The sequence below is a fragment of the Coloeus monedula genome, assembly GCF_965178545.1.
Source record: "Coloeus monedula genome assembly, chromosome: Z".
Lineage (NCBI taxonomy): Eukaryota > Metazoa > Chordata > Aves > Passeriformes > Corvidae > Coloeus > Coloeus monedula.
The window spans coordinates 73,062,943-73,088,912 of record NC_138822.1 but is presented as its reverse complement, the minus strand read 5'-3'; the positions used below and the strand labels follow the sequence as shown (position 1 = coordinate 73,088,912).

Sequence of the window (25,970 nt, the reverse complement as noted above, 5' to 3'; positions counted from 1 at the left end):
ATTCGTTTCTTTTGGGGAAAGGAGTGATTTTTTGTAGAATGTGACCCTTCCTGTTCACCACTGGTCAGTAACCATCTTCCCAAATACAAATTCTGATCTTATGGTTTCCCCTTAGCTGCATCCACTAGTAGGTCTCAGATCTTTCTGAGTTCCTATACTTGGTATAAATCAGGTGCAAGAGTTGCTGCCTCATATTGGGACAAATTATCACAATTTATTCACTTGTGCTAAGTTGCCTCTATGATAGACAGCAGCACTTTTCACTTTGGCTCTTGAGGTTTCAGCCATGACTGCGTAGTATTTAGTAGAAAGATTTTTAGCAGTCTTGGAACAGATTTCCTGAAAATGTTGCCTCGGAGAAATACAGTTATTACTTTTTTGGTAGTGCTTTTGCCGTTGCTTGTAAGTTTGTGCTATGTCTAGAAACTGATACCCTCTGGGATTTTTCTAGTTAGAGCTGTTTAGTTTGGTGAGGCTGCAAGAGGAAGCTTCCTCTATTATTCCTATGGGAATATGTCTGTTGGAAACATATTCAGTAACTTCTAAATATGTCATTCATTTCTGCAAAGCTGCGTATAGTGTATTTATACAAAAGCCTGGCATTTGTGCATTTTTGTACATGTACTGTAACTTCAGATCACATTTTGTCTGGAAAAGAGTGTGGGTGTAGCAAGTGCTCAGGCTAATTAAAGTGAGAGTGCATAGTGCCAGATGATGCTTTACAATAGCAAGCATTGTTTTAGAGAACTTACTCAGAATGCTAGCACATGCTAAAATCTGCATGGAAGCTTCTTTGCTGCTTTTGTAACAGAGGCATGGGAATGCATATTACAGCCATATGTGTTTTCTGTGTGTACTCACACCAGTTTCCATAAATTACTTTCAGTAAAGTGGTACTCACAAGTTTTGATAGTAGATTAGTGGTCTCTTCTGTCCTTTATTTTAGACATGAAATCTCAATAGTTCTATGCTCCATCACAGATTTTCAAATGCTTTCTTTTTAACAGTAACGGTTTGGTTGGACAGGACATGTTCTTCTGAGGCTAATAACCAGTAGTGTGGAGGTGTTTATTTCAGAGAAGCAGCAGAAATTTTTTGGGGGGCATTCTTGCTAAAAATTATACAACTTGGCTAAGGCAATGCTCAGGTCTGGGGTCTTTTTTTAATGCTGAGGTCCTTTTATTATATTTGGTACTGGTGGGAAATGGGGATTGGAGCCTTGTGGTAATTATAGTACTTTCTTTAATAACTCATTGTTTCTAATAAAGCTGTAAAAATATTTAACTTCTACCAAACAAAGTCTCTCAAAGTGGGAGGCAGTCTGTGTTTCAGAAGAGGAACTAACACAGGGTTTTGCAGAAGTGCCTTCTTTGAAAAGCAGCTTATCATTCTGAAACCTGATTTTCATGCTTTTGCTTTATTAAGAGGAATCTTTAGTGCAAAAATCACTACTGCAAAATCCAACAAACTTGAGCTAGTGTGTGTCAGATATGCATAAGGAGTGATTTTAGATTACAGACTTCCTTCCTCATATCTGAGTGCTTTCTGCAGCTATGTTTTTGTAATTCTGTTCTTTTGGGGTACTTGGCTCTTGGATTAAGTGGAGTGTAATGTCTTTGATTGTCTTTTGAGTGTATTGTCATGATAGAGAGCTGTGAAATTTGAAAAGCTGTTTTCATCCTTGTCCTCTGTATGGAAGGGCAGGAGTTCATCTCTTTCTACTTTCTCCATCAAGAAAGTCTCTCCATTGATTAGTTTCACAAGCAAGTTTTCTGTATCTGTTAGTGAAAGGAGATTTGAAGATCTAGGCAGTTGGCACCCAAAGTTACATTCTAATACATCCATTACACTTAGTAGCTTCAGTACTGCTAAGTAAGTCCTTGGAACATGACGTAACTCAGGTCTTCAGTTCCCATTGCTCCCCTCACAGTGGCCTCTATACCCTCATCAGATACAAGAATGTGTAGTATTACAGATAGGTTTAGCTATTATTTCTCAAGACTCAGATTATCTGAGTTGGAAAAAAAGTGATTCAAAAGGGATGTTACAGAAGTGGATTGACTTTTTCCACAATGATTTCCACAGGATTGACATCCTCTTCTCTAGTTACATTGTGATATTTTGATGGTATAATTTCTTCAGGAAGGTAGTGGAACTTAGCGCACACTTTCTTCTCTTCTAACTACTGCCAGTTGTCACATTTCCTGTATTACTTGGTGCAGTTGAAGGCTTTTGAAACAAGTAGAGGTCTATGTTCTGAACCAATTTTGTTTACTTAACTGAAATTGTGCTTTGTTCGTGTTCTGAAGTTGACTACTCCCAGAAAGTTCAGGAAACCCTCTTTAAGTTTTAGAAATTGTCCCAGGAATTTCTGTTGTTCTCAGGCATCTTTTTTCCTTTTGGGAGATGGGAATGTTGAGGGAGAAATTTCATTTTGGTAACCTCAGTTCTTTGCATTAACTTGTGCTTTGCCACTGTTCAGGTACACATGAGTTATTTTTGTGTGTAGTTAAGCAGTTCAAAGTTAGTGCATCACTTACAGACTAAACTTTCCTAGAACATTAAATGAAGTTCTTGTTTTTCAAGATTTAGACCTGCTACAGAATTAAGTTTCAGATGCAAAGTTTATACATCAGGATCTTTCATGGTTTTCTAAAAACTCCAAATACTGTGAAACAAAAATGTTTAACATATTAATGCTAAAAGGAGCTCGAGTCTTTTAGCAACAGGAAGAGGGAAGATAACCTTGAAAATTACATAAAAACCCAGAAAGTAACCCATCTTTTTCAGATACTCTTTTTCAAATTGATTTAGCTTTTTTATTTTACTCAGATTTGCTAGGTTTTAATCTGAGCTCTTCCATACATAGAAGTGTGTGGTTAGATTTTAGGCATCTTCAAAGATATTTTTCTATAATACTGCTGTTTTAACAGATTGAGGAGTTCTGCTTTTGCTTGTAAAAGGCACTGTTTTCTGGCATTTGTGAAAAGAGTAATGAAATCATTAACCATTTCATTGGGAGGATAATATTTTTTTTAAAACTTGAAAGCATTAGATGAATTTTTTTAATGAGACAAACTGACTTGTTTATGTGTGTTTTTCCCTATATATTTTACCCCTGAGGGTCCATTTTACCCACTTCTTTGGAATCTTACTGTGGATTCTTTGAATTAGGAAGTATTGAAGCTTTAATAACTTTATTTCCAATAATTGGATCAGTTAGGGGGCATTTGGATGCCTGCTGTGGGCCCTTCTTTTTTTGGTTCGTTCCAAGCCCTTAGCAGCAGAGACACACATCCCAAGAGTGTGAATCTGCCGGAGCAAAACTCTCAAAACTACGGTTATAGGTAAGTACCCTTTTTCTCTTACTTTTTAAGTTCTTACCCGGCTCCTCTCCCTTTCTCCCCATTACCCATCTCCCCCATAAAATTCCCTAAAGAGGAAACTAATAGAAGAATACTATTATGAATGGTTTGTTTATGTCTAATTTTATGTAGCCAATTAATGAAATGACAGAATGTGTAATTATAACCAGTATATTAGCATTCATTTCCAAAAATGTTGTAGGGGGCTTATTTCCTTAAAAATGGGGCTTTAAGTAGTAATTTGTATAGTAGTTTTGCAGATTACAATCGTTAATACCAGAAGGTGAAGAGATACAGAGCGAAAGATAAATAGCTCTGTGTGTAGTAGAATGTGAGACTTAGTTATCATGTGTTTTGTGTATAGAAGCTTTCCTTAGGTCTGCATTTTGTAGAGTAATGTAATGGATGAAACTGGTGCTTCATATAGCTCTTCCAAGAAAAAGCAGCTTTGCAGCCTCCATGTCGCGTAGAAGACAGATACTGTGTTTGTGTGTGTTCAGACATGTTTTAAGAAAAGTGAAGGGAAGAAATTCCTGTTCTATTAGAGGAATTGCAATGAAATGTTGCAATGTTTCCAGCCATCTGGGAAAAGTTACTTCCTTTTACAGTTTTTGTAAAGATTAAAATACTTAAATTTTTTTTTTTTTTTTTAATGGTAGGGTCATATAATTTAATAGAATTTTTATTTGTACTCATATGTAACATGACATCAAAATTCCCCTATTTATTCTAGGTCGTGCTTTACATAGGGTAGTGTAGAAAACTGCTCTTGTAAGAAGGTGTAGGAAATAACTAAACTGTAGCAGTTTAGCAAGAAGCCTTCTTTGTTTCAGTCTACACCATGAACTAAGACTAGAAAATTCAATATAAATTTCATGTAATGTATACCCTTGTTTGTACCTGTTAGATGAAAGGATTTATGATACTATTTACCCAGTAACAACTTACATTCTGGGAGACTCATTTCTCTATAATGTTTTTAAATCTTGATAAAGAAATGGCATGAGTAGTGAATAAACCCTATTAAGAGCTTAATCCCATCATTTCTGTAGTTCACAGTCACTAAGTTCACTCTGACATCAGCCTAAGAAGACACAGATTTCTTTTTCAATGTCATGCAATATAAATGTTACTGATCTAGTTAATTGATGGTATTTTTGAGTGCAAGGCGTTGTGTCAGAACAAAATCAGCAGCTTGAAGGGAGAAGGGAAAGTCACTTCTTATTTCTAAAGTTTTCTGTCTATACAAATGAATGAAAATCCAGTTGGATATGTTAGCTGTGGTACTTCGGTTTTCATTAAGTCTGATATTAGTGTGTTGCATTTTTCTTGTGGAATTAGATGCTGCACTGGGTATTTCAAAGTAAGTGCACTTCAGGTTTTGCTCAGGTATTTTGAGATTACAAAACTGTAATTTTGCACAAAGCAATCACGTGGATAAAACCTGGTGTTTATGTTAAAAAATCTATCTCATAAATTAAAGTTGTATGGTTTGTAAGACAGCAATATTAAATCCAGAGAGCTTAAGTTACAGTTTCCAATCTCTAAACAAATGTAGATATTTGATTATACTTTCCTGCAGTTTAATTTTTGTTATTTCCTGGTGTAGTATTTCCTTTGTATTACTGTAGTTGACAGAGAATAATGAGTTACCAGACATCCTTAAGTAGAAAAATTCATAAGACAGTATGATGATTGTGTTATTGCTATATTTAAGCAAGCAAACAAAACTTCAGAATATTCATTTTGATAAAGTCTTCTACACCTTAAGTTATGCCAGGGATCGCTGTAGCCTTTTCGTGTTTTGAACTGAGTTTGACATCCCTTCTGATGGGGTTTCCTTTTTGGACAGTGACCAGAAGTTCGATGAATTCTTTTAACAGGTCACTAAAGATTAGCAGCTGTTTCTGTTCTTAGTCTTGCAAGTCCCTTTCTTTGAACTGCAGCAGCTGGAAATCCTCTGGTCACTTCTTCAGAGATTTTTGGAATTATGTGCCATTCTATAAAGCTTCCTATATGAGGTTCATGACTGTACTTTCTTGATTTCTTCTGTAAGGGAGGAAGCAGTGAGAATAAAATCTTTGCCTTGTGTTGGCTAAATCTCTCCTTCAAGGGGAGGAGCTGGTACTGTGGAAATCTCTTCTACTGATGTGAAGGGTTCTCTTTGGTTGTTCAATTCTTTTTTTCAGTTGGCGTAGGACTTTGAGGGGAGATCAGATGGGAGCAAACTCTCATGGTTGTCAACGGTGTGCATTCATGAAGGAGTAGGAAAGAATGGATTTTTGCCCTCGCTCCATTGATAGGTCATCCATTGGTAACCATTGAAGTAATTTTAAAGATTCCTTGTATACAGATTAGATTCTTGTGTTCTACAGAGCACTGTTGGTTGGGGGAAAAGGGCCCTTCGACAGCTTTGAAGAGATATGTAAAAAATAACTAAGAAAAGGAAACAGTTGACAGTAGACATATGTTTCTTATTTGGACATTTATCTATGTGTCACCTGTTGAAAATTTCTGATCTTGATTGCTAGCTTAAATAAGATAAGCTTGTAATTTGCCTCTGTCTGACTTGTCTCTGATGTTGTTAAAAATCGAAGGTTTGACAATATGTAATAACCCCTTAGGACTACTATATTTGAGTTAAATTTATTAATTAGTGATATCATTAAATAAGTGATATTTCAAATGAGTGGAAGTAATCTCTAATGTGAGACATTAGAAGAGTTAGAGCTTTAAAAATGTAAAACTCTTAAATGGTATGCTTTACAAAAAGAAAAGTTGTACTTTCAATTACCATTGAAATGGTTCATCTAGAATTCAGCATTAGAGGATCAATCTTATATGTGTCTCTGAAGAGGGGAATATTCATATTTAACCATTTTGGATATGAAGTCTCCCACTGAGTCCCTTGCAAGGTGTAAATGGGGAAACAAAAATTTATCGCTTTTGTCTGTTTATAAGTATACCAAACAGTATTAGTAGAGGGAAATGTTGCCATTCTACTAAAAGGAAGCGTAGCAACGATGCTCATGGCTGTTATTTAGACTTGTTACCTTTTCACAGATACTTACAAAAGGCCCATTTCAATTTGCTAGGCCAAGCAGTTCTAGAACTGGGTATCATTCAATTATACTTAGTTGTTTTAAGAGTTTATTCTGGGATTTAAGGCAATCATCAGGCTTTCAAGGAAGCAGTAACCTAGGGGTTTCAACATTGAAGGATTTCAGCATTAAAAGTGTTTTGACTGCTGCTTTGGAAAGATTCATGGGTGAGTAAAAGAATAGAGATACTTTTATAATACAGCTCTCCTCATCCAGCTGCTGCTTCTAACACTTCCTCAGCTTCCAAGCATCTTTGTTTTCAGGATGAATGTTCTTCAAGTCATGTTTGCCTCGTAGTTTCAGCAGAAATGTGTCTCAAGGTGTCTGTGGTTATTCCAGTGCAATGTGGTTTTTTGCACAAAGGTTCCACAGTAATTAATTAATTTCTTAATCTTAAAGTATTCGTAACTTGGATGTGCAGATATTTCCAAAGGTGAAGGCCATAACCTGTTTCCAGGAATACTGTTCATAAAGGGATTGGTGGGAGATTACCACTTGGAAATCCTGCTAATTTTTTTGCCATGTCACACTTGTGGTTCCAGTAATGTTTTGTTTCTTGTGCCACAATGAATAATTTCATTTGCTAGAACAGCTCTACTATTTTTCAGTATAATGTAGCTTATGATCTTGCTTTGAGTTCCAAGGTACTGCCTATTTTAGTGAACATGTTGCAAGGTAAAAAGAATATTCTTATGGATTTGCCAAGTCAAAAGGATTCATACGTAGAGTAACTGGGATCAGACTGTTCTCTGAACTACCATAAATTTGTTAAAGGAATTGGAAAAAATGTAGATATATTTTGAATGTATCTACAGCCTCAGAGAAAGGTGGAGGAGTGAATAATGGTTTTGGAAACAATCTGAAAACAACGAACTTGTATACCAAATCATTAATATAGTCAGAAAGCTCTTCTGTAACTTACTGCATATTCTTTTTACTATGAAAACTGTTATAAAGATGGAAGCGAAAGTGTCCTGATCACACTTTATTGGACTAAAGAGCTTGTGAGCCAGCATATTTGGAACTGCGACAAGCTTTAGATCTAGGTCTGTAGGATTTCAAAGAAAGACATTAGTCTGATATTTTGGTGAAGTCCTAGAACCCCATATTAATAGAAATACTACTGTCTATGGAATGAAGTGGATGAAGCTTGGATACTGATGCCTTGAAGGATACGAAGTATATTTCAGTGGATGTTGTAAAAGTTCATCTGTTCATTTTGGGACTCATAACTTACGAAGCAGGTATATGCAAACTAGCATATATTTGACTGTAAAAGAGAACATCTGAACACATCTGTTTTCAGAGGTTCACTACTCTATCCTCATCTCTCTGATTCTAATGCTCATATAGCTGAAAGTGAGTTCAAGATTTTATAAAGCCCACAAAATCCAATGGTATATTTCAGCTTTCAAATTTTTGCAGCTATCATGTCAAATTAAAAAGTTTTTATCCTTATTCAGTGGAGTTTTTTCATTATACTTGATGAAGGCAGTGGAACTATGTATTCATCCTACCTTTTTTCCCCTAGTTCAACCGGATATTTTCTTGTACTCGGGACAGCTTTTTTGTCCTAGATACAGAATTCTCATAGAGGCAAAGCAGTAATGATTGAGTCTAGTTTTGAGGCTCACCTTCAAGATGCACTGGAAATACAAAGAAATCTGTGAGTCATCTTAACTCTGCAATCACCTTGCCATCTAAGAAAATAGAACTTTGAAGGTGTCCCTTTCTTCTCAGACAAGATGTCAAGTTACTAAAATATCAGTATGCTATTGTCAAGAGAAATGAAGAATGTGCATCAGAAGAGCTATGTATTTAGAGTGAATATGTGTGCCAAGTTGTGATGTGACCATCTACTTTTGTGTTGTCAACTTACAATTTGACATTTTGGATGATGAAGAGCGGCAGCATGTTGAGCCTGGTCACTTACAGAAGTCCAAGCAAGAAAATTGGCCCTACTTGAATTGTTTTGGTTGTTTATTCTTGGTGCCTTCAGCATGAGGGCTCTGAAAGGTGAGTTTTGAATGATCCAGCTACAGCTGTTTAAGGCACCATAGCTTGTGGCCATCTGCTCCTATAATAGGCATAAGAGAGGAAAACATTTTCTTGCTTTTAACTGAATCATTCAGCCTGGTAGGTTAATACAAACCACCTTCACTGGTGCCTTATGGTGATGCATTAGACAGTGAAATGTAGTTGTGGAAATATGAATGCGTGTTCCCTTCTGCAACAGGTAATAACTTCAGTTAAAGGGATGGGGCAGATAATGAATAACAGTAATGTCTTAAAGACTACTGTTAGATCCACCATCAGAGCTTTTACAGGATTTTTTCATTGTGCCTGGCATTTCTGGACTAAAATGACAAGGCTGACCAACTTTCTCAAAAGAATGCAAGTTTCTGAACTTATGTTTCAAAATTTAAAGAGTTTTAATTGAGAAGTAAGGTAATGATGTGTGTGGATGTATTGTATATTTGTTTTATCCATAATGTAGAAAAAAATCATCTGTGTAAGTCCTCATATGAATCCAGCAGCTGCTGTAGCACAAAAAAAGCAAAAATCTCCATGCTAAAAAGCTGCATCTTTGATTTGGAAAATTTATTTTGCTTCACATGTCTATCATGAAGTTGGCAGTCATTCCTACAGGCTTTTATTGAGCTTTGCAAAGTTCTTTATTTGCAGTTGATCAGTTTCTGCATGGAGTTTATTGTATCTGTCCTTACTGTCTTCCAGCCACTGAATCTTGTACAGAATTTTTGTGTTTTAGAAAGTTAGAGATACCCAAATAGATTTGAGGATGAAAGTGATGGGGGGAAAGAAGCCTGTTTGCATCACTGGAATTGACCATGTTACTGCTTGTTATTGTGGCCTAATTTTCATTTTGGGGGTGATCCTTCAAAGTATTTCTAAATAAGAATGTTCTAAAAATTTACAAGAAATTAGAAGTCATATATTGTAATTCTGGTTTACAGTTACAGAGGAGTGTGTGGCTTTTTTCATTGGGATTTATTTCCCTCTTTCTTGATTGCATCCTCCTTACCATTCATTCACCTGCTCTGAATAGGAGAGCTGGTTCATTGTGTCTAGTGATAAGGCACCACAAACGTAGGCACAAAGTACAACATCTTTCTTAAGTTGCATTTGTGGTCTAGGAATTTTGACAATACATCTGTGTTTAGTCATTCCTTAGACTTAAAATCATATTCCCTGATTACAGAGAAAGTAGGATTTTTTTAGACAAATTACATGGTGATAGTTGAGAAATGAGAATATATGCCTTAGTGCAGGTAGGGCATCTAGTTTTCATGGCAGAAATTATTTTTAGTTTAGAGTTCCATGTTGGTAATATAAATGGGTTGAAGTTTGTATGAGTAGAATATACTCTTTTAGATACTTCCATTTCTATGAATTCTACCAAATTTCAGGGTGTGTGGTTGGCTCACTTGATTTTTCTTTATTCTGCACCTAATGATTTTTTAGTGTAAACTGAAAGGCTTATTGCAGAGTTGGGTTCTTGACAGAACATTATCGCTATACTTTTTGTTTCATCTGTAAAAAGCATTATGATTGCAAAGGGGAAATACTCAAGTTTTTAAGTGTGTAGTGGTCCCCAACCTAATATGCATGTGTTATGGTAGAGACTCCAACCCTTGGTGTACTGCTTAGCTTCAAAGAGAAGCATGGAGTAGTGGAGTAGTTACTTTATCAGTTTTGTTCATTGTTTGTGTGTTCCCTGACTAAAATGTGCGAAGTCCAACTGATGCACTGAACCAAGTAGGGAAAACCTCTGTCATAATCATTGCAGATCCTTGCTTAGTACGTGTATAATAAAGCAGGTTGAATCTGCAGAAGATATCTTTTATAGTAGTATTCCTCAAAAAGTAGTTGTGAAGATGCACCTTAACTTTGACTTTTCCAGCTTCTGCTTCAAGTGTAATTGAGTAGTTTGGGGGTTTTTTAAATGGCATGGGGTTTTTTGGTCTTAATGTATTTTAGCTGCTTTATTAGATGTTCTCTTGGGAATTACACAGGGCCTTTGATTTCATGTGTTTTGAGGGAGGGTTTTTTTAATGACTAACTGGCATCTGTGGTAGACTGACAGTGAATGATAGCCTGAATACATGAAAAAGTATTAGCTAGAGAAGTCCTATTCTTGCTTTTAAATTCAGTGGATTTTTGCTATGTTTGCAATACATGCTGAGGAGGATTAATTGTGGGAGTGGAGGGGAATGGACATTCTTCCTTGGACATTTATCAGTTTTTATATATAATTTGTGATCTTTTCTCTTTTAACTTTCAGATAAGCCTCTGAAGAAGCGAAAACAAGAAAACAAACCACCAGAGGCTGGAGGTGCTACTGGAGGAAATAGAGCAGCTTCTCAGGAGACAGGTTCTGCAGGAAATGGGGCAAGGCCAGCATTGATGGTTAGTATTGATCTGCAGCAAGCAGGAAGAGCAGACTCTCAGGCAACAGTAACTCAGGATTTGGACACCATCAAAAAACCTGAAGAAATTAAGCAGTATAATGACGGGTTTGTGTGTGTTCCCCAAGAAGACACTGTTGGAGCTCTTAAATTTAAACCTGAAAACCATCCAGAAATTTTTAGAAAAAAGTCAGACTTTGAAAGTCAAAAGACAGATATCCAGCAAAATGAAAGCAGACAAATGGAATTCCAGCAAAACGAGAGCAGACGGTTGGAAAGTAAATACAATGAGAGCAAGCAGTTAGAAGTGAAACACGAAAGCAGACAAATGGAAATGAAACAAAATGAGAACAGACAGACAGAATTGAAACAGAACGAGAGCAGGCAAATGGAGATGAAACAAAATGAGGGAAAACAAAATAATGGCAAACAGGAAATACGGCAGAGGCCAGAAACGCCGAAACAGAAGAGTGAAGGCAGACCTGAAACACCAAAACAGAAGAGTGAAGGGAGGCCAGAAACACCAAAACACAAACACGATAATAGGAGGGACTCCAGTAAACCTTTGTCAGACAAGAAGATAGAAATATCTAGGCACAAACTAGATGTGAAATCTGATCCTTCAAGGATGAAACCTGAAAGTAGACCTGATCCAACAAAACAGAGGCCTGATGGGCGCTCAGTTTCTGATACACCAAGGCGTGACCATGATAGCCTTAAACAAAGATCTGAGGACAGGGGGGATTCAGAGAGATACAGAGGAGATCCATCCAAGATTAGAAGGCCTGAATATTTGAGATCCTCAAACAAAAGTGAACATGACTCTAAGCATGGTATTAAATCTGATGGTTCAAAACCTGAGAAATTTGAAAGGAAGTATAGGCAAGAGCCTGGTGATTCAAGGTTTTCTTCTGGGGAGCAGAAATCAAGACCTGATAGCCCTCGTATTAAACAGGAAGGTAAAGGGGATTCTAGCAAATCAAGACCTGATAAACCTGGTTTTAAGTCACCAAATAGCAAGGATGAACGAAGGACAGATGGTAATAAGAGTAAAGTAGATAGTAATAAAACACATGGTGACAATAAAGCAGAGTTTCCCAGTTATTTGTTGGGGGGAAGATCTGGCGCATTGAAACATTTTGTCATTCCAAAAATCAAGCGTGATAAAGATGGCAATGTTTCTCAGGATGCAAGGAAAACTGAATTTAGAGGTGAACAGAAGGAAAAAGTAGAGAAGATTGGGCTTGTTGAAGATCTAAATAAAGGAGCTAAACCTGTAGTTGTCCTTCAAAAGCTTTCTTTGGATGATGTGCAGAAATTTATTAAGGACAGAGAAGATAAATCAAGGGGCTCTTGTTTTAAACCTAACAAGAACAAGTCATCCAAACCCAATAAAGGTAAGATTGTTTTAATATTAATTGCATTATATGTTTTACACTCAAGTTCTTGTAGATTTTCTACTTCTGCTGTTAGAAATGAAATTCAAACATTTGCTAGTTTATGTGCTTGCTTATATGGGGATTTTGAGAAATAAAGTGAAACTAGTCTAAGGACTTGTCATTATTGGAAATCTTGCTACAACTGAACCTGAAATTATTTATTTACTTCAGTACAAGTTCTTAATCTGGCAACACTTAAATGGTCTTAGGCTGCACTAAATGATACTCCAGCTGCATTAGTTTAATATGGTAATTTATCTAGTGAAATGTAACTTTTGTATGTATAATTTTACCGGGTTTAGGTGTGTCTGTATGAAGTACTACCACTGCTGTAAATAATGTAGCTGGAGTGATGGTAAATACTAAGTATGCAGCCCTAAGATTCTTGTATGTATTTAATTTGAATTAAAATGGGTTTTTCTGAGGCATGTTTTGACATGGTGGTAGTAAGAACCTAGTTGCAAAGTCCCATCTGCCTCTTTAATACTATAAATACAAGTCAGTTGAGGAGGTTCCATGATTGAGACTTTGTGATAATAAACTTAGAAAAACGTTTGGTCTGTAGAAGAATTCATATGTCATTGTCTCTAGTGTTCATTATATGCAGAAAGAAGAAAGCTGAACAATTGGCTGGCATTTTGAAATTAGTAGTGTGGGCAGGAAATAAATCAGAATAGCTTGTAGGTTTGATATTTAACTGATTATCTCTTCTGCAGATTAACACTTTTTAAAAATAAGATTGCTTTTCTTTTTGGTGCTTTAATTTTGGCTTCTTTGGTTTCAGACTGAAGTAGATAATTTCACATTGTGAAATCAGTATTACTAACTAGTCAAGTTTCTGGGTTTTTTAAATGTTTAACATTTAAAGAATTTAAATTTCTTATATAGTCATGTTTGTAGAGTTGTTGTGCCTTAAAATAGACAGATCAAAAGCCATAGGAGATGTTTACAGCTGTATGCAGGATGATTTATAAATCCATTTCCAGGTGTATAATGAATGCAAGATGAAAATATTTTCTTATATAGCTGATCTGGTTAGAAATTATGTAGAAATCATCTTTGTGAGTGTGTTAACTATTTTATGTGCATCTATAAAGAGGTGTTGTCTGTATCATTAATTTCTTGTGCTATGCCTGTTTTCTATCTACTAACTTGTTTATATTAACTCTAAAAAGTCTTAATAATAATTCATGATGTATATTACTTCTTTGTAAAATACTAGCCTCCTTATTAGGGATTTCTCTTTGTCCTGGAAATAAGAACATTGTCCCTGTCCCTTTTTGAGGTTTAAAACAGGCAAAATTTCTATTTCTAATAACAGGTATCTAGAGTTAGCCATAAAACTATGACATCTTTGTTCTCAGTTTAATCTGAAGGTTTCAGATAAAACCCTTATATTCTAGATAGGAAATGCTAAAAACTTTCCGATGGAACTAGGGTCTAGTGTCACTAGGATAGATTTTGAATTCACACAATTCTATGCGCAGAAAATCAGTTCCTTTAAAGTCTTCAGAACAATAGGCAGTGCATGTATGCTTTCCAAAATGTTTCTGAATTATTTTTTCTTGTAGTCTGTATTACATGTGGTTATGTATCTAGAACGCTTTAGTAGTGTGTAAAGGTTTTAATGACTTTTGGTGTGATTCTAGTAGCTGTCACAGATGAGCAAAGCATTGATTTTAAAGTCAGGTTTATAATTTCTCTACAGTGTTTTTCTGCATTTTTTTTTTCTTTCTGAAGTAATCTTTTTCTTGCGTACTTTTAAATAACTTGGGACATATTTGCAGGGGAAAAATTGTTTGAATCTGATATGAGTCTTTTTGCAATTGTATTCAGAATAAGGTTCTTACAATGATACTAGAAATAGGTTTAATGAAAAGAATAATGTAACTATTTTTATCTTACAAATCAACTTTTGAGCGTTCAGCAGGCAGATTTTGGAGAAAGTGTCTTTGAATGGCAGATTTTTGATGTGTAATTTAGTTCTGTATTTTTTTCCCTGGTAACTTACTTCCTAGAACACATTATGCTAATTAACCAGGTGAATTCCAGTGTACCTTTGAAAAGGTACATAATTTATAAAGTTCTCTCTCTTCATCAGGCAAAGTCTATTTGTCAACAGCTAACTCATATAGATGTATTCGTGCCACTGCCACAATGTCCTCAGTCCAGTTGAAATAGTGTTCACAGTTCTACTTGGTGCCATTTTTAGTTATAAACATTTTAATACACTAGGAAATGTAATTTTCATAAACCTTCTTTTAGTTTATCCTATACTGCTTAGTAGATTGTAGCAATTCTTTTCTAGTGTTGCCTTTTAGCATCATTATTCAACTTCTCACATGCCTCTTATGCCATGTAGCTTAGTATATTTTACTTTATCTTATTTCATGACCCTTGTATCTCTTGTCCTTTCTTTTTTGTTTCTCATCCATCCCTCCCTCAAGAAAATGTCTTCTCCTGGCTTTGTCATGTACAACTTCATTGCTATAATTTATCTGAAATGCAGTTTAAAATAGGGTTGCTCAGCTAGTTTAAAACACCATGTAGATAGTCATTCTGTCTTAAGGCACTAATTCCCATTCATTACAAAACTCAATAAAATTGACTCATGTTAAGCTACAATTAATTCCTTGCAAACTGAAAGTTTGTACAACTTTTTGCATTGTTTCAGTAAATTTTGAAATTGTGTCATTATTTGCATTGCACTTCAAAAAAACAAACTAACATTCTCACCGAATTTTACAGACACATTTGAAATTTTATCAAGTTCTGAATGGGAGGGGTAGCCACAGTCTGTGACTGTTAATATTGAATCAATCCAAGAGTCCCTTTTGGCATTTACAAGGAAGAAGAAACTTTTCTCTCTCTCTCTCTCTCTCTCCCCCCTGATCTTTGAGCATTTTTCTGAAAGATTCTCTATATCTCAGAGGAAGTTTTGCATTTTTTTCGAAGTACTTTTGTTATAGGGTCTTGTGGTGAAGTCTTGTGGCCAATTTTGTCCAGGTCAGAATGAACTGTGACATTTTCTTTGTCTGATTTTAACATCTGTGAATGTCTTTTATCTTGGTTTTAATGCAAATGTATGTTGTTGTGGGATCCATGAAACTTTTCCCTTTAAGCTTGTTCCTGCAATGAGGAGGTCATGTTTGCTGTCCTTTCTTTTCAGAGCTTCAGCGAATACCTTTTCTGCTGCTTTTTAGACCTATGCTGATCACCTGTGTTGGGATGGGAGCTGTTAACAGCTTCACATTACTGCATTCTGAGCAAGACAAATTTTCCATTGTTAAAGTATGAGTAATGAGAGAAGCTGTAACTGTCTGTATAAGGAGATGTCTGAGTAGGTTTAAAATATGTTTGAAGGATTGTCTTTGCAAAATAAGCATCTTTTGGATCTTCCTGCATCACCTAAAAGGAGTTTGTTGTTTTAAGGAAAAAAAAGGAAATTCTGATCTGAATGCTATTCCTCCATTATGTGTCTTGTTTTGGGATTTCATTATCTGTACAACACAGGACTGAAGACATAAGGTTTTATTGCTCACTACAAGTCTTCCTAAATATACTCTGTTCCCTGCTGCCCTGGTGTGAAATTTGAGTAAAGATTTGACGTTTCTTTGAATGTGTTCTCCATACATACTCTTTACTGGATCAGCTAAAAATCTTGCTGCCTAATTGTCTTCATGTCATTAAAATAATGCTTCTGGATTCTTCTGTGTTCTGTGCTTATATGGTTTGTTTGGGGTTTTTGGTTTGTTTGTTTTCAATTCCAGGTGACTTTTTCAGAGCCTATAGTAACTGATTCGGCGTTTGTGTAACATGGCAGTCTGTCTTTGGGTTCTAGCACTGTTGGAAATAGTTTCACTTGTGGAACAGCAATCAATTATCTTCTAGCAGTGACAAGAAGGGGAGTATTTCAGGATGAAAAGCTGTATCCAGATTGTGTGGGCTCAGTTGAGTGAGCTTGTGATGCCTCTCACTGATTTCTAGTTAGCACTGCCAAATTGCTTAAAGGTGCTTTATGGTACAGATGAAAACTGTGGGCAGAAAGGGAGTACCAATTTTAAACATTGTTTAAGTCCTTCATGTATAGGACTTCTCTAAGGACAAAAATGGGTTATGGATGTTAGCAGATCAAATTTGAGAGTTCACACAAATTTATTTCCAAAATAACAATTTCTTAATGCTGAAATAGACATAGAAATCAAAAGGGCTGCAAGGAAATAACGGAAGTAAAAACATACTACCCTTGGAAAGGGAAAGCAAACTCAGCTTGCTTCCCATAAATTGTGCTTTTGTAAACGTTAGCATTTTGAAAATCCACAGTTCCATATATCTTGAATTTGAAATCACTGTCTTGAAGTTCCTGGTAGCAACTGCATTTGCATGTGTCAAGGCCAGAGTAATAACCTGCTGACCATCTTGCATGTGCATGCAGCACCGGGGGGATGTATAGAAAATTATGCTGCATTTCATAGGAAAAAATACTGTATTTTGGCATTTACAGCAGAAAATTTGTAATGATTTTTCTCAGCTGAAATGTTTAAACCTTCTTCAAACTAAAATTTAATTGCAATTTAGAAAAACAGCTATGACTTTCATGAGAATTCTACAGTCTTCCTGTTTTTTCTCTTTTCTGAGATACGAATGATTACTTCCTCTCGGCTTGACAGGAAGAGGGACTGGCTCACCCTTGTGCCATTAGAAGTATTTCAAGATATATTGGGTTTGCAGAGGATCCATTTTAGTATGCACTTTGTTAATTGACCCCTGATTATTTGTTTTTCCTTTCTGGATTAAGAAGCTCACATTTTGAAAACTATTCCAAGCATTGTTTAGGTAAAAGTGTAAACTATATATAACTTGTTCAAGTCTAGGAAGATCTGATTTCTCTAACATGCTTTGCACTGGAATGGTTTGTTCCTACTTGCAGGGAATTTTAAGGTGTGGTGTGTCTGTCCCATTCCAGAAAGTAGGTGGGATTTGTATGGGGATTGTACATATCCTCTTGGGCCTTCATTTTTGGTGCTAGTTTTTCAGAAGTAGATGTTGGATGAACTGGTATTGGTACAGAGCAGGAATCAGCCACTGCATACTGGAGTAATTTCTTGTGTTGATCTGTTACCGGTAATAGAGGTGACATTTTCAGCACAGGGCTTTGCCTGGTGGCTGCTTTCCTACTATTTGTTTCCTACTTTAGACTTTTCTGCTAAGGTAAATATTTTGATTCTTGCTCCTACAGTATTTCTCTGGATAGGAAGAGTGAACTTTGTGTGTGTCACATCCAGCTCTTAGCAGCAACAATAAATTTGACCCAATCCACTAGTTTCATTATACTTCGATTCATCTGAAATATGATGCTTTGTCTATTTGCAGATTTAGGAGTGCATTGTTGAATTAATTGATTTTTGAAAAATTACTTTGGCACATGTAAGTGATACACATTTGTTATCTAATTTGTCAGAACAATTTCTTCAAAGTCTGAAACTGCTCTTGGTTTGTGGACATGGATGCTTGATTCAGTTCCTCTTGCTTTTGGGTATTTTGCATAAATAAATTTTGCAACAGTGCATTGCAATGTGTAAATGTGGCCCAGCAATTGTCTGATGTCAATTACAGTATGCAATGCGGACTTGCTCAGGTGTCTGAGGATCTAAATGTGGATGTTAATCTTGGATTATGTGCAGGGATATGTACTTGAAATTTTTGGTTTTAATTTTCTTCTAGCTAAAGGGTAAATTTGGCTAAATACAAATAATAGAAAGGCTCACATTTGCTTCTGGAAAATTAACATCTCTGTTGCTCAACATTTTCAGCTGTTCTAGGTGACTCTTTTCATATAAGAAAATATAAACTGTTTACTTGAAATTTGGAGTTTATTTTTGCTCCATGGGAATAATACCAGCAAACAGAAAAGAAGAGTATGAAACATTTTTTGTCCTTCAAATTACTGAACTGTTGTTTGCATTGAATAACTTTTCCTTAAAAAATATATATTCTGTTTAATTATCTTCCATGCAATTTTCCTGTACTATTTTATATTTAAAGCTAAAACATCAGCAATCTTTTGTTGTTCCTTATGTAATTAAGTTACCTTGAAGAAGCAAACTTAGTGGCTTCATGCAATAATTTCAATGATGAGGACTGAGAATGTTTCCATGCAATAGTAAGAAAAATAAGCAGGTCTTCTTGATGTGCCTAGAAGTCACAGATGAGATATAAAATAATGGCTTTTGCCATTTTTTGCTTATTCTCTGCAAAAGTTTTGGTTGTATTATATTCCTTATATAGAAGTTTTTCTCTAATCAGAATACGTGGCTGGGAAAATACATTAGTCATAAATTTCAGATCCCAAACATTAATCATCATAGGGTCAAAAAATGGTTTGGGTTGGAAATGATCTTAAAGATCATCTCATTCCAACTCCATGGGCAGGGACATCTTAACGCTGGATCAGGTTGCTCAGAGCCCTGTTCAGCCTGCCCTTGAACACTTTCAGGGATGGGGCAGCCACAACCTTCCTGGGCAAACTTGTTCCAGTACCTCACCATCCTCTCAGTAAAGAACTTCTTTCTAACATCTGAACTAAATCTCTCCTCTTTTGGTTTAAAACTGTTCCCCCTTGTCCTATTGCCATCTGCAGTGTAAAGAGCCACTCTCCCTCTTTTTTTATAAGCCCCTTTTGAGTACTGAAAGGAGTTTTAATAGAAGAATATTAACAGAAAAATGCGTGCTGAGTTTTGCAACTCTACAAAATACCTTAACTTCTTAATACAATAAATTGAATTGGCCTAAATTTCAATGCATATGTTCAAAAGCAATGACAGCAAAATCCAAAAGCACCCCCCAACACTGATTCATAAAAGCGAGGGAGTTTGTGCAGCACTACATTTATTTCAATTGCCAACCTTGCTCCTTTTTATTCTAAGTACTGCTTTTTTTTTGTACATCATCTTGGAAGACCAGACTGCTCTAGCCTTTTTTTATCAATTTGTATACAGACAAAAAGCCAGCAATAAGGCCAGGAATAAGTTCCTACAGCAATCAGATAGCTTGAGAACATCATTGTTGCCAGTGTAAATGTGAGTTCTCTTGGCATCTTGGGAGAGTGTTTGTTGGATATATTCCCTGCTCTCTGCCTGGATATTTCAGAGTTCTCTCTTGAAGTCGCTTCCCTCCTTCTAAAAATGTTTATTTTTTCTCAGAGTATTGTACTATTGTGAAATTGGTTTTGAATCTAAGCTGCTTAGCTGTGGTTAATGATGATCTCCATTGTGTCATGGAATTATTCTGTTTCCATGTCCAGATCTTCTCTGACCAGCTGGTCTAGGTCCCATCTTTCAAGGCCAGAGCTAAGGATCAGAGTAGAAGCAAAGAGCCTGAAACTTGTTTTTTTTAGGCTGGGAGCCTTTCCTTTGTGCTACTATTGGGGCAGATGAGGTAGAGTTGTTTCGAAAAATATGTTCAAGCAGGTTCTATGAAATGTAGGGCACACTTCTCCCCAACACTACTTTTCTCCATCCTGCTAAATTCATTGCATCAGAGAATCCTGTGTATGCAGCCCCTTGGATGGTGGTGAGAGCATCTGAGTTTCTTGCCCTTTTTCTGGCATGAATGTATGTGAGGTGAGCTCTGGAGTTACCCCTTCATGTATGTAGCCAAAAGGTGAGGATAAGGCACTCAATAGAGGGTTATATCTTTTTGGATACATCCTGTAGGAGGTAGCTGTATACCCTCCCATAAGCTTTACAGCAGTGAAATGGAGAGGGAAGAGGAAAGAGAAAACCTGCTGGAGTAAATGTACTACTCAGTTTATTTTTACCAGTATTCATTTATGATGTGTTTTCCAATTGATGATAGGGTATCGAGATAAAAGTGGGACTTCATCTTATGAGCAGAAAAGTCCTCAAAACTTAAATTCACCTAATGAAATTATTGGGATTTCCCCATGTTTCCCCTTCTGTTCTTGGAACTGTTCAGGGCACAAAATTATTTGGACAAGTGTGAAGCTGGTGAGCAGCAGACTGATCACCAAGGGCTCGGTGCACCATGTAAAGAACACACTGGAGCATTTTAAGGGGGAACCTGGTGCAAATTATATCATTAAATTTCCACACTAGAGAAAGAATCAGAGATTTTCAGCTTTAACCAGCAACCTCTTCATCAGTTTATAGGCAGTCATGTGGCCCTTTGCACTGCAGTGCTTGAATACTCTTAACAATAGTTAGCTATTTTAGAAGGGTGTTTATTTTGTAAACAGCTTCCTAACATAGGGAGTACTTCTATCCTTTCTTTTTTTTTTTTCTTTTAGTTCCTTATCTAAAGTACAACCTTATCTGCATGAGTAGTTGCTGTAGATTAAACTTGTGAGTCTCTGCTTTTGTAGCTACAGTGACATGGCTGTTCAGCAAGATAGCAGCACTCTTCTTACGGAATAAGGATCATTTATTTCATTTAGCACAGGTTTGAAGGTTGTTTGGGCTAATTCAGAAAGAAACTGCTTCCCTTCCTGCATGTATATGCCTGACATAAGGGGAAAGTTAGGCTGTAAGCTTTTATTAGATAAGGGAGGAATATCCTTTATCAAATCCTCAGAGAGGACATTTACGGAAGGTGAGCTTGGCCTCTGTGGAATAATAACAAGACTGGGTATATTAGTCATCAGCAAAATAAGAAAAGTGCAGTAGCAGGTAATGTCTTTTGTGACCAAAAAGGAACAAGAAAAGGACAAAACTGAGCTGCAGCCAGTAGGGGCTTATTTTTAATGTCCAAATGAAGACAAGTGACAGTTTTCTAGTATAGAAGTTCAGTGGTCAAATTTCAATTTCTAAATGCTGAGAAATGTGAAGTAAAGATTCATATCCTCACCCCAAACAGGTGGCATTATTTCCCTCTCAGACCCTTGTGTGTTCTTTCATATAATGTCTTCATAGTTGGAAAAAGTTAATATGAATTTGCATTAACTGTAGTTTTGCTTATTGCAGACAATTAGCACACAAAAATGGAAAATATATTTGTTTCCACTGTATTAATTCTCTCTTATAGTCATGAAAGTAGCACTTCAGAGTTTAGATTTCTAACTGTATTTGTAGTTCATAGGAAATTGTACCAAGATCTGATCTAAACTATGCATTTATTTTCCATAGTTTGGAAAGCAAAGATACATCATTACTGAAAAAATAAGAGTTTATTCATGTTGGTTTTGATTTCATGACAGGAACAGCCACTCTGATCCTGGAAAGCTCACCTAAGTATCAGTAAGAATCATCCTCTTTTCCATAGGTGCTTGTTTGAAGTTGTTACACCAAGCCTGGTGAAACTAATGTGAACACAGATTGGTGTGTCAAAAAATAATTGTGCTGTCCATATTGAAAGGACCCAGCAAGAGTCCATAAGGGTGATCTGCCTGGATCAGGAAGATCTACTTGACTTGCAAAGTCAACACAAAGTGACATTGGATCCTCCTAAAGATTAGATAGGCATAAATATTAGCTAAAGCTGTTCTACAAAGTTGAAGCTGCAAAACACAATACTGAACTGTGACTCAGATCTGTTCTTCTCCATTAGTTTCTTAAACCATATGTGGAGATGGGAAATACTACATCCTCTAGATATTTATAGAAATCTTTCTACTATACACAGTAAAACCCTGTGAAAAGCTTCCCAGTTTATAATAAAATATGGGAGCTGGCTTACAGACTAATTTCTCACTGAGATTCTCTGTTGATCTTTAAGTGCAAGAAATGAGAAAACACATTATCTTGAGGGTCAGTGGGCATTGAGTAGTAGATCAAGATTCATTAATACCTTTCCTTAGAAACTTTTGGATAATAGCAATCAAGCAAAAACAAGAATTTGTTCTTTGGCAAGTAACTAGCATGTAAGTTGTAGACAGCATTGCATATGTTTGGAGAAGCACTGTAGAAGTGACTGTTCATGTATTCAGTTCGTTGAGATAAATTGTTCTTCTGTGTCCTCCCTTCAGTTTCACCAATGTGGAGTTTGTTAGCATGCTCTTCTTGGCAGTTTGAAAAATAATTTGTTTTGATGGTTCTTTTCTTCTGGGGTTTTTTTTTGGTTGTTTGCTTTCATAGTTGCAACAGCTTTGAACGTATACATAAATAATATATGAAGAATACACATGCCTATAGTCCCATTTCAAGCATATTGTGTGCACTGATCACACAAATTGCAGAAAATGGGAGTTTTTCTATTGGTGATGACAGTCCTTCAGCAAGATATTTGGGCATTCTATTAGATTATCAAGTAACTTTTTTGTAAAGTTACTTTTTCTTTGCTATTTTAAAGGCTGTGCATGCTATAGCCAGATGTAACTGATTAAAGTGAAGACATGGAAGTAGGTACTAGGTCTTAGCAAACTTAGCAAAAAAATTGGGAAATTGAAAGTGATTGTACATGGATTTGTAGATTTCAAAGAGATTTGTGTTGTATATTCTATTAATTGTTTTAGGAAAATTTCCCATAAACTGAAAAGGCATTAGCTTGTGTTTATAACTAATTCTTGTTGCCATGTGACTGGATTCTTATGGTGAACTGGATTCTTGTAAGTATTCCTTTACCACCCTGAACAAAAAAAATAGTGCCTGTATTATAAAATAGAAGATATTAAAGAAGGAATTTAGTAGGATATTTCTAGTGACGTTTGGGCTGCCCTGACTCAAGGTAGCATAATTAATATGCTAATAGAGTAAAGTAAATATTAACAAGCTCTTGACTTGACCAAAAATATCCCTGATTTCCTTCAGAAAGGATGATAAATCCTTCTCCATGTATATTAGAATTGTTCATATGTGTACAGTCATTCTTAACTCTTTTGTACTGTGTAAGTAAAACTCTATAGATTTGGTTGTTTACAATCCTCAGCAGCTAAGAAAACTGGGCATGTGGTACACTTACTTCAGGGAACATTATGACAAAAAGAAAAACTTCAATGATAGCTTACAGAGAGCTTTATAATAATTCTATTTGTTCTCTTTTCTGCTGTTTCCTACTTGAATAAAGTAAGCTTTACCTATTTCCTAATAAAAGAAAAATGGGTAAGCTTATACTGTAATCTGAAATATTTGTAACAGGAGAGAGTGCAAATCAAGCGGTAGTTGAATTTAGCACTGGAGGAATAGAAACTTGAAACTGTTGAGATGGAAATAAAATTAGTTTTACAAATATTTAAAGTAGTTAATTTTTTTCCACTTATGTCTAGTGAATGTTGTGATATTTGATTTATATTTCGAGAATTAGTTCAAAATGAAAAATCAGTGAGAAAAGAAAGCAAGAACAGGTATTCCTAGGAGACGATAGAATAGCCTGTGAGTTTTGTTTGCTGTTTGAGGGTAATGCAACTTTTGTTCATTTACTTGTAGCCGCCTTGCAATGTTTTTGTTTGGCCAGATTTACTGTAGACTTTATGCTGTGTGTATAGTCCTGCTGATTTTAATGAAATTGCCAATGGGCATAAAATTGCAAATACATATTAGAGAACCAGGCTTTATGGCACTCTATCAATTTCATCTGTGGAAATTTTCTTAAAGCTTGTATATGTAAATTTTCTGTATTCTGGTTCTGGATGTAAGCTCTTCATGCACTGTATAGGCATACAAAGTATGGGGACACCACTGCTCAGATGCACAGCTCTGCAGCATCCCAGCTGGACCTGGCTGTCATCCAGTCAGCTGCTGGTACACACAGAGGAAGTGGTCTACCCATGCTGCCAATACTTCTACCTGTCTGAAGTCAAGTGCGCACAAAATTAATTATTAACCAAGAAATATGGCCAACCACACCATGAAATGTTTTACAACATTTTTGAAAGCAATATTGAGAATTTAGGTAGCTTTGGTACCTGGTGATTGTATAAGGATGGCAACCTAACACAAATAGGTAACAGTGAACACAATGTGAAGGAAGAAGGGACAACTTTAACTATCACTCTACTTTGTATATGTTTCCCTACATAACTTCAACCCCCCCAATATTTGAAGTTAAATTGTTTTTTAAAATACACTTAAATGAGATGACTTGCAGAATGTATTTTGATGCCGGAATCTCATAGTAAGACTCTTCTAATTCCATTTAAAGATGTTAAAAAAGAGAAAGAAAAAAATCCAAATACTATCTTGCATTAGAAGTTAGGATATTAACACAAAAATGGAAATAAGTTTTAGAAAGTTAGGGTAGTGATGTAGTGAATGCAATTAAAAAGTATATTATCATCCAGAAGTTAGTTTTTGAGGAGGAATATGTGTGTATAGAAATTTGGAAGTGATTTCCTCTCTCAATAAGTATTCATTGGGAAGGAGAGAGGGGGCTTGTGACAAAAATGTTTCTTCTGTTGCTGGAAAAAGATTAGCAGTTTAGTCTGATGACCTGCAAATCTGTGCAATAGGTTCTTCAAAAACTAGAAATAAGACATCAAATAAACAAACCCCAAAGAAATACCTTTGAATTAATTTAGTTTCCCTTTGTCAGTTTGAAAAGTTTTGCCTGCAAATCTCCTTCACTCTGACTGCACATGGGTTTAATCTTGATTTCAAAATGATGAAAATGGTGTGATATTTATTTATCACTGGGTGATACTTATTTATCACTGTGGAAAAGAAGCCTGATTTGTGGTTCAGCTAGCTGTTTGTCTGTATTAAATAAAAATGTTTCAATTTTGTTTTGTAAAAAAATCAAGCAAGGATTTATGTTGCATAATCAAACTACCAGCAGGAGGAAAGAAAAAATCTGGAGCAAAAGCTGGGTTGTCAATGATTTGGTCTTTATTTAGGGATATGACTCCCGAAATTTTGCCACAGGTTGTCCCTCCTTACTGAAAAAGGGTATGTTACTGTTTTGTGTACACTAATCTATGAATGATGGTAAACAGAAATGTTATTGAGGCACTAAGAATCCGTAATTTTCTTACAAGTGTTAGAAAACATGATAAATTCAGAGGATGAACTGAAGTAAGACTAAACTTTGTGGAGTAGAGCAGGGATATCATTCTACAAAGGTAACTCAAAAGGTGATTCAAAGGTAGTTCACTTATATGACTGACAAAATATTTTTTTGAAGGAAATGTGTATGCAATTTATTGTGTTAATTTCTCGTTGTAGTGTGAACTTTAAAAAAAGGCTGTGAAATACCTTCAGGTCTATCTAACTGTGATCTAACTGATTGTTAGTGGTTATCCTGTGAGTGGTTCCAGAGAAGGGATTGTAGTGTTGGGCCCTCTTTTTTATCTTCAGGTTCACATTTGATCTTCTTACTCTCCACTAATAGGTAGCATAGATCAGTCAGTGTTAAAGGAGTTGCCTCCTGAGCTCCTGGCAGAAATTGAATCCACCATGCCACTTTGTGAACGTGTGAAAATGAACAAGCGCAAACGTAGCACAGTTAATGAGAAACCAAAATATGCTGAAATCAGTTCTGATGAAGACAATGACAGTGAAGAAGCTTTTGAATGTAAGTAGTACATAATTCTGTTCCTTAAGGTAAAAAAGCTAATATTTTGCTTTTACAAAAAGATACACGTCTTTTTAAGTTGACTACCCTAAAACATTCAGCCCCAAATTTGCTGTCCTGACTACCTAGCCAAGAACGCTTGTTTTAAAAAAAAAAATTACTTGATTACAGTTTGTC

The 25,970-nt window shown here is 35.8% G+C and overlaps 1 protein-coding gene across 6 annotated transcripts in view; it reads left to right on the top strand.

Moving 5' to 3' along the window:
* Positions 1–25,970, top strand: part of NIPBL (NIPBL cohesin loading factor) — a 135,030-nt gene that overhangs the window by 66,025 nt on the left and 43,035 nt on the right. For 5 of the 6 annotated variants that reach the window (XM_082301578.1, XM_082301576.1, XM_082301574.1 and 2 more), the window contains 2 exons: positions 10,770–12,290; positions 25,611–25,793. In XM_082301578.1, coding sequence (XP_082157704.1) covers positions 10,770–12,290; positions 25,611–25,793 — 1,704 coding nt within the window. The remainder of the gene's footprint in view (positions 1–10,769; positions 12,291–25,610; positions 25,794–25,970) is intronic. The other variant, XM_082301579.1, reaches the window with a different exon arrangement.